Consider the following 12,769-nt stretch of genomic DNA (forward strand, 5'->3'; position numbering starts at 1 on the left):
TAGCTAAGAGTGTGTTTCTGTTAGAATTTTAAACTCTTTAAAATTTGCAATCATGTCATTCAAACACACACTCTAAAAACATTAAAGTAGTCTCTTTGGATTTATTAATATATCATACTTCTTCCGTTTCAAAATGAATATTATTTTAAAGAAAATAAATGTCACTTTCACCTTTTTAATATAAAAATAACTGTTATTTTTTTAATTGTATCATTCAATTATTACTCTGTACACTACTTCCAATACATTAATAAAATTAATTTAGTAAAAATGTATTTTAGGACAATATCATTGTATTTTTTAATCGGTTATAAAAACTTTAAACGGCACTCATTTTAAGACGGAGAGAATTAAATTTGTCTATCTAATCATTAGCAAAATTGGACTCTAACATGGAGTAGGCCTGTTTTGTTTTGTATTTGGATAAGAGGATCCTTGGTACTCTATTTCAATGTAACATGCTTATTAAAAATAAAAATAAAAACAACCACAACAAAACTTAAAATTGAGAATTAAAAATTAATTTTAAATTAATAAAATCAAAACTTTATTTTAAAAAATAAAATAAATAACGCATTTAAATCTATAATATACTTACATTAATTTTTTGGTTCTTATGTAATATTTATTCCGTTCTTTATTAATATACACTTACAAATTTCACGATATTAGAAAAAGTGGTTATTGTAATAAATTTGTAAAAGCTGTATGTTAAAGTTATATAATTATTTTATCATTGAAATATAAGATGAGAAAGAAAAAAATATATTTTTTAGATATAAATTTAATAGAGATATTATAGAAAAGAAGTCATGAAATTTTGAAAAGATCTTGTAAAAATGGATTGCATATATAAAAAGTAAATTTTATAATTGAAAATATAGGAAGTAATATGATAAAGGTAAACACTCTTATATCTACGGATGTTCGCTGTATGGTTTGAGCGGTTTTAACGCTACAAATCATCTGAACTACAAGAAAAAAAAATTATGATTCAGTTTGATTCGGTTGACTTTCAAAAATAAAACATAATCAAACCAAATCAAACTAATGCAGTTTGAATTGATTCGGTTAATTCGGTTTCTTACAAAAAAAAAAAATTATCGAGTCATACATTCACACATATAGAAGAAAATATAATTTTGTGTTTAATCATTCATACATTACCATAAAAAAGTTTATAATTGTCAAAAGAAAATAAATTTATAATTTTACACATAAAAATGCGTCTTCCAATTTTATCTTAAATCTTAAGAATAATATACATGAAATTGCATCCGTAAATAAATATTATACAAAGAATATGATAAAATATATTTTATCAAAATAATATTTATAAATAAAAAATATTTTATTTTTTGATAATATAGAATATAATTGATTTCTCTACAAAATAAAAAATGTATATATATTCGTGAGTAAAATTTTGTAACATAGTGCAGTTTGGTTTGATTTGGTTCGTTTTGTAAAAATACAAACTGCAAATCAAACCGCACGATTCTGTTGAAAATGAACCGCACGATTCTGTTGAAAATGACTCAAGCACATCCTAATAAAATACGTTTTTTGTGGTTTCGATTTGATTTAGTTTGATTCAATTTTGCGATTTTCTATTAGGCAGGTTCGTTTTGAACACCATATTCAATTATTTGACGTCATATCACTAATAAATAATAATTATTACTATTATTATCTGTATTTAAACTTTGGATTTATGCTATTTAATGGCATTGGTCCCCACATTTTTTTTGGTAAAAAAACAAAAAAAAAAAAAAAAACAGAAAACTAATGCCTTACAACATTACTTGATAAAGAAGCAGTCTTCACGTGATTATTTTAAAAAGTTGAATTCCTGGCCAAAAGAAAAGAATAAAACAAATCTGTCCTTAATTTCCTTATGAGTTAATGATACCTAAATTGATGACGAGTTAAATTATTTTTTTGGTCATGACATTGTGGTTTCAGCTAAGGGGAAAGCGAGTTGGAATTGTTGGATTAGGAAGCATTGGCATGGAAGTAGCTAAAAGGTTAGAAGCTTTTGGATGCATTATTTTGTACCACTCAAGGAAGAAAAAGACCTTTGTTACATACCAGTTTTACTCAACCATGTTTGAACTTGCAACTAGTAGTGATGCATTAGTTCTATGTTGTTCACTAAATGAACAAACAAGACACATTGTTAACAAAGAAGTGATGTTAGCATTGGGAAACAAAGGTGTTATAGTGAATGTTGGAAGAGGGTCCTTAATTGATGAACAAGAGTTGGTGAAATGTTTGATGGAAGGGGACATTGGTGGTGCTGGTTTGGATGTGTTTGAGAATGAGCCTAATGTTCCTCAACAACTTTTGGCATTGGACAATGTGGTTTTGTCACCTCATAATGCTGCTTTTACTATTGAAACATTCATGGCTGCAACTCAAGTTGTTCAAGAGAATCTAGAAGCATTTTTCTCTAATAAGTCCCTAATCACACAAGTTCATTTGGATTGAGCACTTATCTAGGGTTTGTACTTGAAAATAAATGAGCTACAATCATGTTTTTTATTGTGCTACCTTGTGATATCTCTTTCTAAAATACAATATGCATGCAAACATTCAAATAGCTTTTCAACACCATACAAGAAAACAACTTGTGAAAGAATACATAAAATTATAATTCAATTTCTAGTCCATTCTTGGCATCAAATTGTACAATGAAGGATCTTTATATAGTAAACAAGGTATACTATTTATTGTACCTTGTTTCGAATTAGTGAGAATGGTGTAAACTAATTAAATGAATGAAAAGCAAAGAATGGACGACAATGGCGTGGGAGAAAGATGATGAGGTAAGAGCAGATAGAACACAAGCATTGACTCTATATCACTTGGACAATTTAATCATATACTCTAACAAGGCACGTCACTTGAAATTGCCAAGTTAGCAAGGAGAGAAAAGGTTGAGGGTATATTCTGAAGGAAAAAAGAGTGTTCTTTGTATTTAGGACTTGGTTTTATCCAGACCATTCACTTAGCTTACAGTTCTTAAGATAAGGATGGTTATATTTGACATATTTGGTCCAGTAAGGGCGATATTTCGTCATGGCTATTTCTAACCATGGTTTCATATTACCGTTGTAGTGAACAACTGCTGCGTTCTCGATTTCTGTACGATCTATACTTGGACTGTAACCCAAACCGAGTACGTGCCATGATTTATTTAGCGGATGCGTTAATCCGTAGAATGTCATTAGCCCTGGAGGTAATGTCCCTAATTTCCATAGTACCCTGTCTTCATTCTGAAATCAAACATGAAAAAATTGTCAAGAGAAAGATTTGATTTTAATTTATTTATGTGAAAATAGACCAAGCAGGACTCTCTAATGTCAAGAGAAGCACACAGTCATGCATCATCGAATCCAAACTGTTGGATGGTGATCAGAAGATTCGAATTCTAACTTAATGTTAGTTTTAAAATACAATTCGGAACGAGTCATCTGATATCCAATGGTGCATGACTATGTGTGACAATAGAGAATCCAACTGAGAATAGACACATGATGTTAACCGATGTTATGTTCAACTGCTTACCAGATTCTGCCACTTGTGATATATGCCAGTAATGTCCTTCTTTTTCCACACCTTCAAATCAAACATGTTCATTCCGTATGCCCAACCACATGCATTGGGATCAAAGTTTTTCGCAATATGTGGATTTGAAAAATTAAGATACTTGTCAAACCGATGAAAGCTCTCACCACATGTTTCAACGGCACCGTTTACTTTTCCATGAAGATCCACGGCCCATAATCCAGTCAAATCCTTTTGGACAACAATGTCATCATCGAGAAAAAGAATCTTATCTAATTTTGGATAAACTTGTGGAAGATAGAACCTCAGGTGATTGAGCATTGAAAGATATTTTGGATTTCTGTACTTGAGATTAGAAGCACCAGTAGTGGTTGGATGGCCTGCCTTGAAATAATACTCTTTCATTGTCGTAGATTCAAGCTGTTTCAGGACTGGGCAGTAAGATGAGTTCAACCACTTAAATTCATCGACATTTTCAACAAAGATTGTAGCTTTTCCAGGAGGATTCAATAAAAACCACATGTTCATGGCTCCAAAATTTAGTTTATCAGTAACAAGGTGAAAGACATGCTTTGAAGGATCCTGCAATGTCAAAGACAACACCATAAGATAATGAAGGGTTGGGTTTAATACTATTATTTATAAAATAATAGAAAGACTATTGCAAGCAAAGTACATGGATCCATCTCAAAAAAAAATTACGTAGATCCAAGCTCAAATTATTCATTATCTGTAAAAAGGAATGTGCTTGAAAAAAATACACAAGCGTGCATGTATCATTAAAGACGGTTAGTCATTTACCTTCGCATTCAAAACAGCTGAGTTGACAACAACAGATGCAGCCAAAACATTGTCAGAGAATAAGGCATAATGATAAAGACTGGGATTAACCAAATTCTCAGTCTTGGGGAACTTTCTCTTTTCAGGTGGAAGGAGGTAGTAATCTATGGTAAGGCGCATCGATAAGCAGTGAATTCCATTAGGTATGGTCTTGGCAGCCAACTGACTAAGGAATGTGCTTTGTTTCTTTAAGCCTCGAACTTGCTCATCAGCAGTTTGTAGCATTGCCCTCAATTTCCCAGTAACCAACTTGCAGTCATACAATTGATCTTTTGCCTTGGAAAGAATTTGGCCCATAGCTTTCATTTTTTCATGTTCACTAAAGATGATTAATTAGGTCAGTAAATACAAACAGATGCAGATATTAATACACTTACAGAAAATTGAGCATACCTTTGGTGTAAGTCAGCATCAGAAGTTGCCTCACCTAAAGCACGCTGACTCTCTTTAAGCCGTGTTTGCAGCTCTTGGTACAAGTCAAGCTTGTTCTTCATCTTCGCAATACTCAGGTATACCCTAGCCATAATGATCTGATCTCGCATCAACCGAACGGTAGAATCATTCTCATTTTCATTTTCTTTCCTCCAAATGTTGTATTTACCTAGAACTGCTGAATCAACTGATTTTGAACGTTCAATAGCAAAATCTTCAAGTTTTACAATAACTTCATCATCCTGTTTTACCAACTCAGCAGCACGCTTGGCCATCCTTTTCTCTATTAATTGCTGCAGAAGATATTTACAAGGAACAAAACAAAGTTTATTTCAAGAATGTTTTTGTTGTTCCCTGACTTAAGTTTACTCGCTCTACAAGTTAAACAGAATTTTCAAACAGAACAGAAAAATATTGGGGTAAATGGTAGACAGATGCTTCAGTCAAACGTAATTCGGAAGAATGACTTCAGTAAAAATAAGTCTAAGACTTAATTTTACATGATATTAAAATTTTAAGGACAAAAGTATGAAATCACAAGTTGTTTAGCTCCGGAAGTAATAATTAGAACAAGCAAGTCATACTTCAAGGTTTATATAATTGTAGGTTGGGGTCTGAGAATGATTTTATCATTATCGGTATGTGGTTAGGCTTTTTCTGTAACTAGCACAACCACCGAGTTTACTCAGTATTACAAGCATAATTTACTCAGTATTACAAGCATAACTTTGTTAATGACGTCCAAAAAGTCATGTTACTTAAAAAGGTAAAATATCCAAGAATGATGCTCACCCTTCTGGCTAGCTTTACGGGACTATCGTTCCACTGAGGAAGAGCAACTGCATTAATAGATAAAAAAAATAATGAGAAAGCAATATAAAATAAAACACGGACAAAATAACTAATAGCATGTGATACAACCTGAAGATCTTCCTTCCTTCTCCTTTTGTTTTTCTTGGCTAACATGTGTTTCTGGTTGGTTTAGCTTTAGTTAAAAAAATAAAAAGGATTAACATTTAGTAGTAGCAATAAGACAGAAATGCAGGAAACTGAAGTTTCAGGCAGATGCGTATCAGTAATCCTAACCTGATATGTAGCATTTGAAGTTTTTGACCCAACAACTCTCCATGAAGCAGAAAGATGATTTCTGAAATTTTCTAGACTCAAAGGTCCCATATCATTTGTGCTAGACATAATAACATCAAATACCTAAAATATAATATTCATTAGAAGGAAGAAAGTTAACTTTTGTACCCAAAAAATTACAAGATACAAAACAAGAGTGATGTTAGTGTGTGCTTGCCTCTTTCGGAAAAAGAGATGTAAGGTCATGTATTGCCTTCTGTTCTCTCCATTTGGAAGCCTGCAACAGCCAACAACATAGGGTAAAAAAAATGGCTAGATGCTGTATGCATTCAGTTTATAACTAATGAACCTTAATATGTATATAACACGCTACCTGTTGACTTGTAACATCTGAAATATCATTGTGATCTGCATAATGTATTTGAAGTAATTAGTTTAACATAAACACATAGATATATGTGCAAATAAGAAAAATTCATAGCAATGTCACTCATATCATTACAATAATATTCTCATATTTCTTACACCCTCACATCAAGGACATTACACTATATCTTAATTTTCATAATTCCAAAGGCTCCAACAACAAAAAAATCAGGATTTGCAAACAAACAGAGCCATATTTGTGCATCCTTAAACCGGATAAGGTCAATACTTTCTAGAGCATCCATATAATAGAAGAATAATAAGTTAGAACCACAATATTGATTCAGTTTAAAACACCAATGGGTTATAAACCGAGGATCTCATGCAAAGTGAGATACAATTTATGAAAAACATTATCCATGACATCTACTTATGAGAAAAATTCATGACATGTAAGTATCAAAAGTAGCGACTCGTCAAACCAACCACTATAGCTATTCCCCATCAACAGTCCCTCTTAATACAATGTGGAATATCTAATTGTCATCACAGTGCATTTTGTGCCTGTGCTAATCTCACAAATCACAACAAAGCCCTGAGGTCTTAAAGGAAAATGCGAAGAAATATTAACCAATTTCTATATTATATACTTTTTTCTTACCACAAGTTCTTAATCTACAAATACTGCTTTCCAATTACAAAATCAAATTAATAATGACAATGATGTACCAAACCAATGAACTCAACCCTGTAAACATGTTTTTACTTCATGGTCACTACCCAAGAACCTAAAACTCTTTCACTCTCAAATTGAACTTAATAACACCATAATGATTCAAATTTCAAACCCACCCAAGCATGTAAATTTAATATAGTTGTAAAATTGACTTATTAACATCAATCATCACATCACCCATCATCCCAATTCTCACCAACATAAAGATGCCAAATCATGAAACAGATGATATATCAATCCATAAAGAACATCTGGAAAACAAAATTGCAGCATAAAGTGAAGCATACACACAAAAAGTCAATTGCACTAGTCAACACTTTCATAAGAAGCATAGATCTATCAACCCTAGAAAACATCAATTTGTTAACTAAAGCCATGACAACGAATTGAAAACGAGAAATCTTCCACTACACTTACGAATTGAACAGACAAACAAACACAAGAATAACACCAAGAGAGATAAAGATAATAAATTGACGAATACCCGTTCCCCAATTTTACTCAAGGATCTTAAAACATGTAAATATAAGAAACTAAACACAAAATGATAATTAAAAAAATTGAAACTTAAATCAAAAAGCGAGAGAGGGAGAGAGAAAGTATGAACCGGAAGAAGCAGTGTGAAGTGACGATGCGAAGAAGAAAATGAGGGGTGCGAGAAGGCAGAGGAGGACGAAACCGATAAGAGGAAAAGGAGATCCTTTGCTTCGGTTGTTGAGCGGCATTATGGATCAGAGAGAAAGAGGCATTTAGAGAGAGAGATCGGAATGAAAACAAAAATTGTTAGGGTTTATGGCGGAATGGGATTAGGCTATGATAGTGCAAATCCGAATCAAACAAGAGAGGAAGAAAGAAAGGTGCAAGCAGTGTTTTGTGTGTGTGTAACTGTGAATCTATCTAATCTATCTCTGTTGTAGATGTGAATTTAATTTTTGTTTGGTTTTTTTTTTTTAATAATTGCTGAAAACAAAAATTCCTTTTAAAAGTGTTTTCTTTCTTAACTTTCTCTAGCTGTCATCTTCCTTTCCTATTTTCCATTATTATAGTCGGTTGTGTTTTTAAATTTTCAATTGTATTAATTATTTGGCTAAAATATAATTTTGACCTTTGTAGTTTACCTCTCAAATTTCCAATTCAAATAGTTATAATCATCTCCTAATGTTTTTTTTTTATAAGTAACTTATATATTTTATGTTTTGTTTCATTTAGAAATCAGAAATAGTTGATGACATCAGAAATAGTTGATGACGAATGAGATAGAGTTCAAGTGTGGTAGAGTGTGTTTCTAACATTGTGAAGTGAGGTGGAACGGCAAGATTAACAATTCAACGCTTCTGACAAGTAGTTTGAGTGTGAGAATAAATAAAATACTTGAATATTGGCACATACAAAGATTTATTTATGGAAGGCGGTTAGCACCACTCAAAGTTATCCAGTATGGAATACGAAGACCTTTTGGTTAAAATATGATGATGGACAATAATGTGAGGGTCTAGACTGGGTGTTGGTTTCTTGAATGAAGGACCACCTCATCTTCAGTAGCCTAGTGTACGTGTGTTTGGATTGTACCTTCTTGTGATTGGACATCTTCAGCTCTGGGTCTATGGCCGGCCTGAAATAGTTACCCTGAAGGTTTTCCATTGTGTAGCAATATGGAGACCTAAAATTAATGGGTCCCTTTCATCCTCTAATATAATACTCTTGACAGACTCTTGGTTGGTAGAAGTAGAAAACGCTTCGCGAGTTAGAGCAAGTGGCCTTTGGAACAAGCCTATTAAATGTCAGTTTTGTCATTGAATCATTTCGTGTGATTGCTTCTACACGTAGCGCGTGACACTGCCATTTAAGGTGCTTAAGTGCACCCGAGGATTGTTGTGATTTCAAAGTGAGAGATTTGATTTAAGGTAAGGGAGAGAATCTTCATTATCTTGAACATATATGTATGGAATGAGTAGTGGTATGATAGGTATTCATCTCTCTATTTTATAGGATTTACATGTTAGAGTTTATGTTAAATCCATGAGATTTTGTGAATCAATCATGTTTAATGTTGTTAGAATGATAACCCATAGTTAGAAACATGATTAGGAATCTTTCACATGTGATAATTTGATGTTTGGATGAGTTTTGGTAAGTTAAAAATCAGATTTGGGTTGGTGTGGAAGGTGTTGAAAACGCACAGACTTTTTTGGGTCTGGTGTGATTCGTCGGGCGAGCATCTTACTTCATCGGGCGAGTATGCACTCAAGTGTCTTCGTCGGCCGAGACCAGCGGACGAAAGGGGGTTTTCATGACCAAGTTTCTATCTTGGAGCGTCGGGCGAGTGAATCCTTCCGCGGCGAATATGTCCTGATTTGCAAAAATTATAAGATGCGTAACTTTTGATTCGTAACTCCGTTTTATGTGTCATTTGAAGCATTAGGAAGCTAATGTGATTATCTATATTATAGGATTAGAATGGTTATCACTTGATTAATTAATTATGATGTTGTTGTGTAAATAACATATGATTATCTTTATGTGCGTTAAGATTTAGTGAATGGTGAATAACATTTGTTGATATGTTATGCGATATGATATTCATGGTTTGTGTGAGTGAATATGTGCTATTTGAATGCACTTTGTTGTGAATGATTACTTGATGCATGTTGTACAACGTCTTGGGGGAGGATTCGAATTGTGCAAATTATTGAGATATGCTTGGATGATTAAGGTTGTGTGATAATCTTAATTGCATATGTTGTGGACATTGTTGTACATGCATTCATGGGGAGATTGTACTCTGGTTGGCTTTAATCCTTGTGTGGAAACAGAAGCGACTTTGTTTCTTTTGTGGATTCGGAAGCGGTGAACTATATATTCATATTTGAGGACTTTGATCTTGTCCGGATCAGAAGCGTGGCTCTGGTTTTAATTGAGAGCGGTGAGCTTGATACTCACATGGCACCACATGCATGGGTCACATTAATTTGCATTTCGAGTCACATTGTTGATATGTGAATGTTTGAATCAATGTGTTTGTTTGGTGTGGTAATTTGTATTTGTGTTATATGCAATACTTATTGAACTTGTTCAAATTATGAAGTGTGATGAATGATTATGCTATGGTGTGCTATGTTCATTGTACATATATTATGTATTCATTATGATGTGAATTCTCACCCTTCTATTTGAATGATGTTCATTGCGATATCGTGCAGGTTCCGACGAGTAGTGTGCTTGCACAAGGATTTAGCCGAGAAGTCTTTCGATTTTATCATTTTGATTAGGTAGTGAGTCAAATGCTCTGATCATGTAACATTGGGGGGTTTGAACTTATGTTTTCTGTATGTTTGGATATTGTTATCCTTATGGTGTTTAACTTGATATTTTGGATATAATGTGTTGATGGCCCTGTAGCCAAATGTTGAATTCATATGACATGTATATATATGAGTTGATTATGTTATATGATTCGGTAGATGGCTATAGTATGGGATATATTCATTGAAATTACTTGAGATTTATTATTCTGCGTGCGATATGCATAATGTATGAAAGCATGAAGTTTCAAATTGTGTTATAAGGTGTTTAGTGCATCTCTATGGAAACAACATGTGACACCCTTTTGCTTATGCATTTTAATTACTCTGTGAATATGTATGTGAATATCTGGGGTTAGAAAAGGGGTGTTACAGTGATGACTTAAGTTATGCCTTATCTCGTATGGGAATAGTGGACCCAGAGGTGTTAGATGTTACTCCTTTGGCAATTACTCATCCCCCATACAAATCTCATAGTACTTAGTGATATTTCTTAGTCCATGGATTCTGTTAAAAGTGGCATAGAGCCTGTGAATCCTCATCATAATAGAAATGCATATGGCTCTATAGGAGAAGGCAGAGGGTGAATATATTTCATACCAACAACAAGGGAATTATTCGTGGCTTCCTCATGAATCTCCCATGGAGGATCTAGAGTTTGGTTGGGCATATCAGATTGGGGGCTCGCTTTTATATTAAAGCCTTTAGAACCTTGAATGACTATAAACTTAGAAATAGGGAATTTGGGGAAGTTATGCAACATCTTGACTTTTGAAGATGTTCTAGAACTCACAATATACATTTTATGTTAACAGTGGGGAGGAAATGGATTGAAAGGGCCAACAAGGTACTGATCCCCTGCAGGCGCCACTCATTATTATTAGGTGGATGTATAGGTGGAGGATGATTCCATGTTCAGTGAGACTCACAGACTTGAGACTGTTCATCAAGACATGAGACCGTCTTTCGAATGGTCGATTTCTCATGTTGAATTCGGTAATAGATTATGCAATCCTTTTAAAGGATGCTTGGTGCCTTTCCATTAGTGTATGTTTTCTAGACTAGGGTTCAGGCTTCCCCTCAATGAATTTGAAATAGACGTCTTGAATCACTTAATTGTTTCTCATTCTCAACTAAATCCAGTGAGTTGGGCTTACATGAAAGTGTTTCAACACTAATGCGAGTATCGGGGCGGAGTGCGTGAAGTTAATACTCTCCATCTATTTTGTTTTGATGAAGAGAAAGTAATAATCAAATGATCATGACAAAAGTATGGAAAAATCCTCAAGTGCATTTAATCAAATCAAGTACTCAAGGTTCATCATGTGTGAAAGCTAGCATCAAAGAATTCAAGAATTATATTTTGAAGACTAGCATTGATCTTGATTTATTGAGGTATAATCATGCAATTTATATTTATAACTTAGCGCTCAATATTTTCCATAATTCACTTGCATGCATAAGTCATTGATGTTAAAGTTCTCAAATTATCATGCATAAAAATATTTGACTCAAATACATAAAATGCTTTTTTTTATTATCATGTATTGTAAAATATATTTCTCATGTTTGAACCATTTTAAATCACTTTCAAATATATTATTTTTCATATTTGAACCATGTCAAATCACTTTCAAATATAATCTATTTACTTGGATAAATCAATAGATATTGCATAAGGTTGGTTCAAATATTTAGACAATTCTTTAAATATTTTAATTTTTTCAAACATGCAGTTTTTGGTAAATTGTGGCGTTTTTAGTCGCCGTAACAACACAAAAACCACCACAATTTACAATGTTCTGAAACAGTATCTTTATATTTGAATTTTGAAAAATGCTGCGAACTTGTTAAGTTAGGTAACCGTTTGAACCGACTTAAAAAGTCCTATACGGATTTGAAAAAAAAAAACAGCAACTTTTTAACACCTTTTCATGAATCCTTATTTATTTAAACATGACATTTGTTCATGATATTTTTTCATGAATTCAACGTGATTCATAAATGTGTTATGCTCATATAAATACATGAAATTTTAAATTACATTTCACCTTTTCCATTGCAATTAACATCATTATATTCATTCATTTTCAAAATCAAGTGTTTTGATACTTCGACTTTTATTGAGAATTTTTCTACATGTGTTCTTCATATTTTTTCAGAAAAATTTCTCTCTCATTCATAAACACTTGACCACTAATATATCTTTATAAATTGCTTGTTTAGAAGGGAAGATCAATCTCAGTGATTGATAGATATTCATCAATTTTATTACTCAAATATATTTCCAGATTTTTGGTTATTATTGATATTATGCTTCATACATGGAAGCCATGAAAGAGGAAATAGAGAGCTTGAGAAAGGAAGAAGAAGAAGAGCAAGTGAAAATGATAACTCTCTTATTGAATGAAAGTATATTACACACACTATATATATG

The 12,769-nt window shown here is 32.8% G+C and overlaps 2 protein-coding genes across 2 annotated transcripts in view; one reads left to right on the top strand and one right to left on the bottom strand.

The window, feature by feature from the left end:
• LOC131609543 (glyoxylate/hydroxypyruvate reductase HPR3-like) overlaps positions 1-2,533 on the top strand; it is a 3,315-nt gene extending 782 nt beyond the window's left edge. Inside the window, exon 2 of the mRNA XM_058881257.1 lies at positions 1,966-2,533. Within this exon, the coding sequence (XP_058737240.1) occupies positions 1,966-2,490 (525 nt within the window). The 3' untranslated portion in view covers positions 2,491-2,533. The remainder of the gene's footprint in view (positions 1-1,965) is intronic.
• Positions 2,534-2,630: 97 nt separating this feature from the next.
• LOC131609542 (polygalacturonate 4-alpha-galacturonosyltransferase-like) lies at positions 2,631-7,958 on the bottom strand. The gene is made up of 10 exons (XM_058881256.1): positions 7,638-7,958; positions 6,302-6,336; positions 6,146-6,205; positions 5,929-6,051; positions 5,764-5,827; positions 5,635-5,681; positions 4,804-5,135; positions 4,372-4,729; positions 3,571-4,152; positions 2,631-3,278 (listed from the first exon to the last, which is right to left on the bottom strand). Exons 1-10 carry the CDS (start codon positions 7,753-7,755, stop codon positions 2,994-2,996), a joined length of 2,004 nt encoding a protein of 667 aa, XP_058737239.1. The 5' UTR covers positions 7,756-7,958; the 3' UTR covers positions 2,631-2,993.
• Positions 7,959-12,769: the final 4,811 nt, after the last annotated feature.

The sequence above is a fragment of the Vicia villosa genome, linkage group LG6 (assembly GCF_029867415.1).
Source record: "Vicia villosa cultivar HV-30 ecotype Madison, WI linkage group LG6, Vvil1.0, whole genome shotgun sequence".
Taxonomy (NCBI): Eukaryota; Viridiplantae; Streptophyta; class Magnoliopsida; order Fabales; family Fabaceae; genus Vicia; species Vicia villosa.

What these genes read in the sequence shown, in the direction of transcription:
- LOC131609542 (XM_058881256.1), bottom strand. Translation starts at nt 7,755, where the DNA reads ATGCCGCTCAACAACCGAAGCAAAGGATCTCCTTTTCCTCTTATCGGT. An exon ending in CATCTCTTTTTCCGAAAGAG is followed by an intron (nt 6,052 to 6,145) that starts GCAAGCACACAC and finishes ATTATATTTTAG; the next exon opens with GTATTTGATGTTATTATGTC. An exon ending in CCGTAAAGCTAGCCAGAAGG is followed by an intron (nt 5,136 to 5,634) that starts GTGAGCATCATT and finishes TATCTTCTGCAG; the next exon opens with CAATTAATAGAGAAAAGGAT.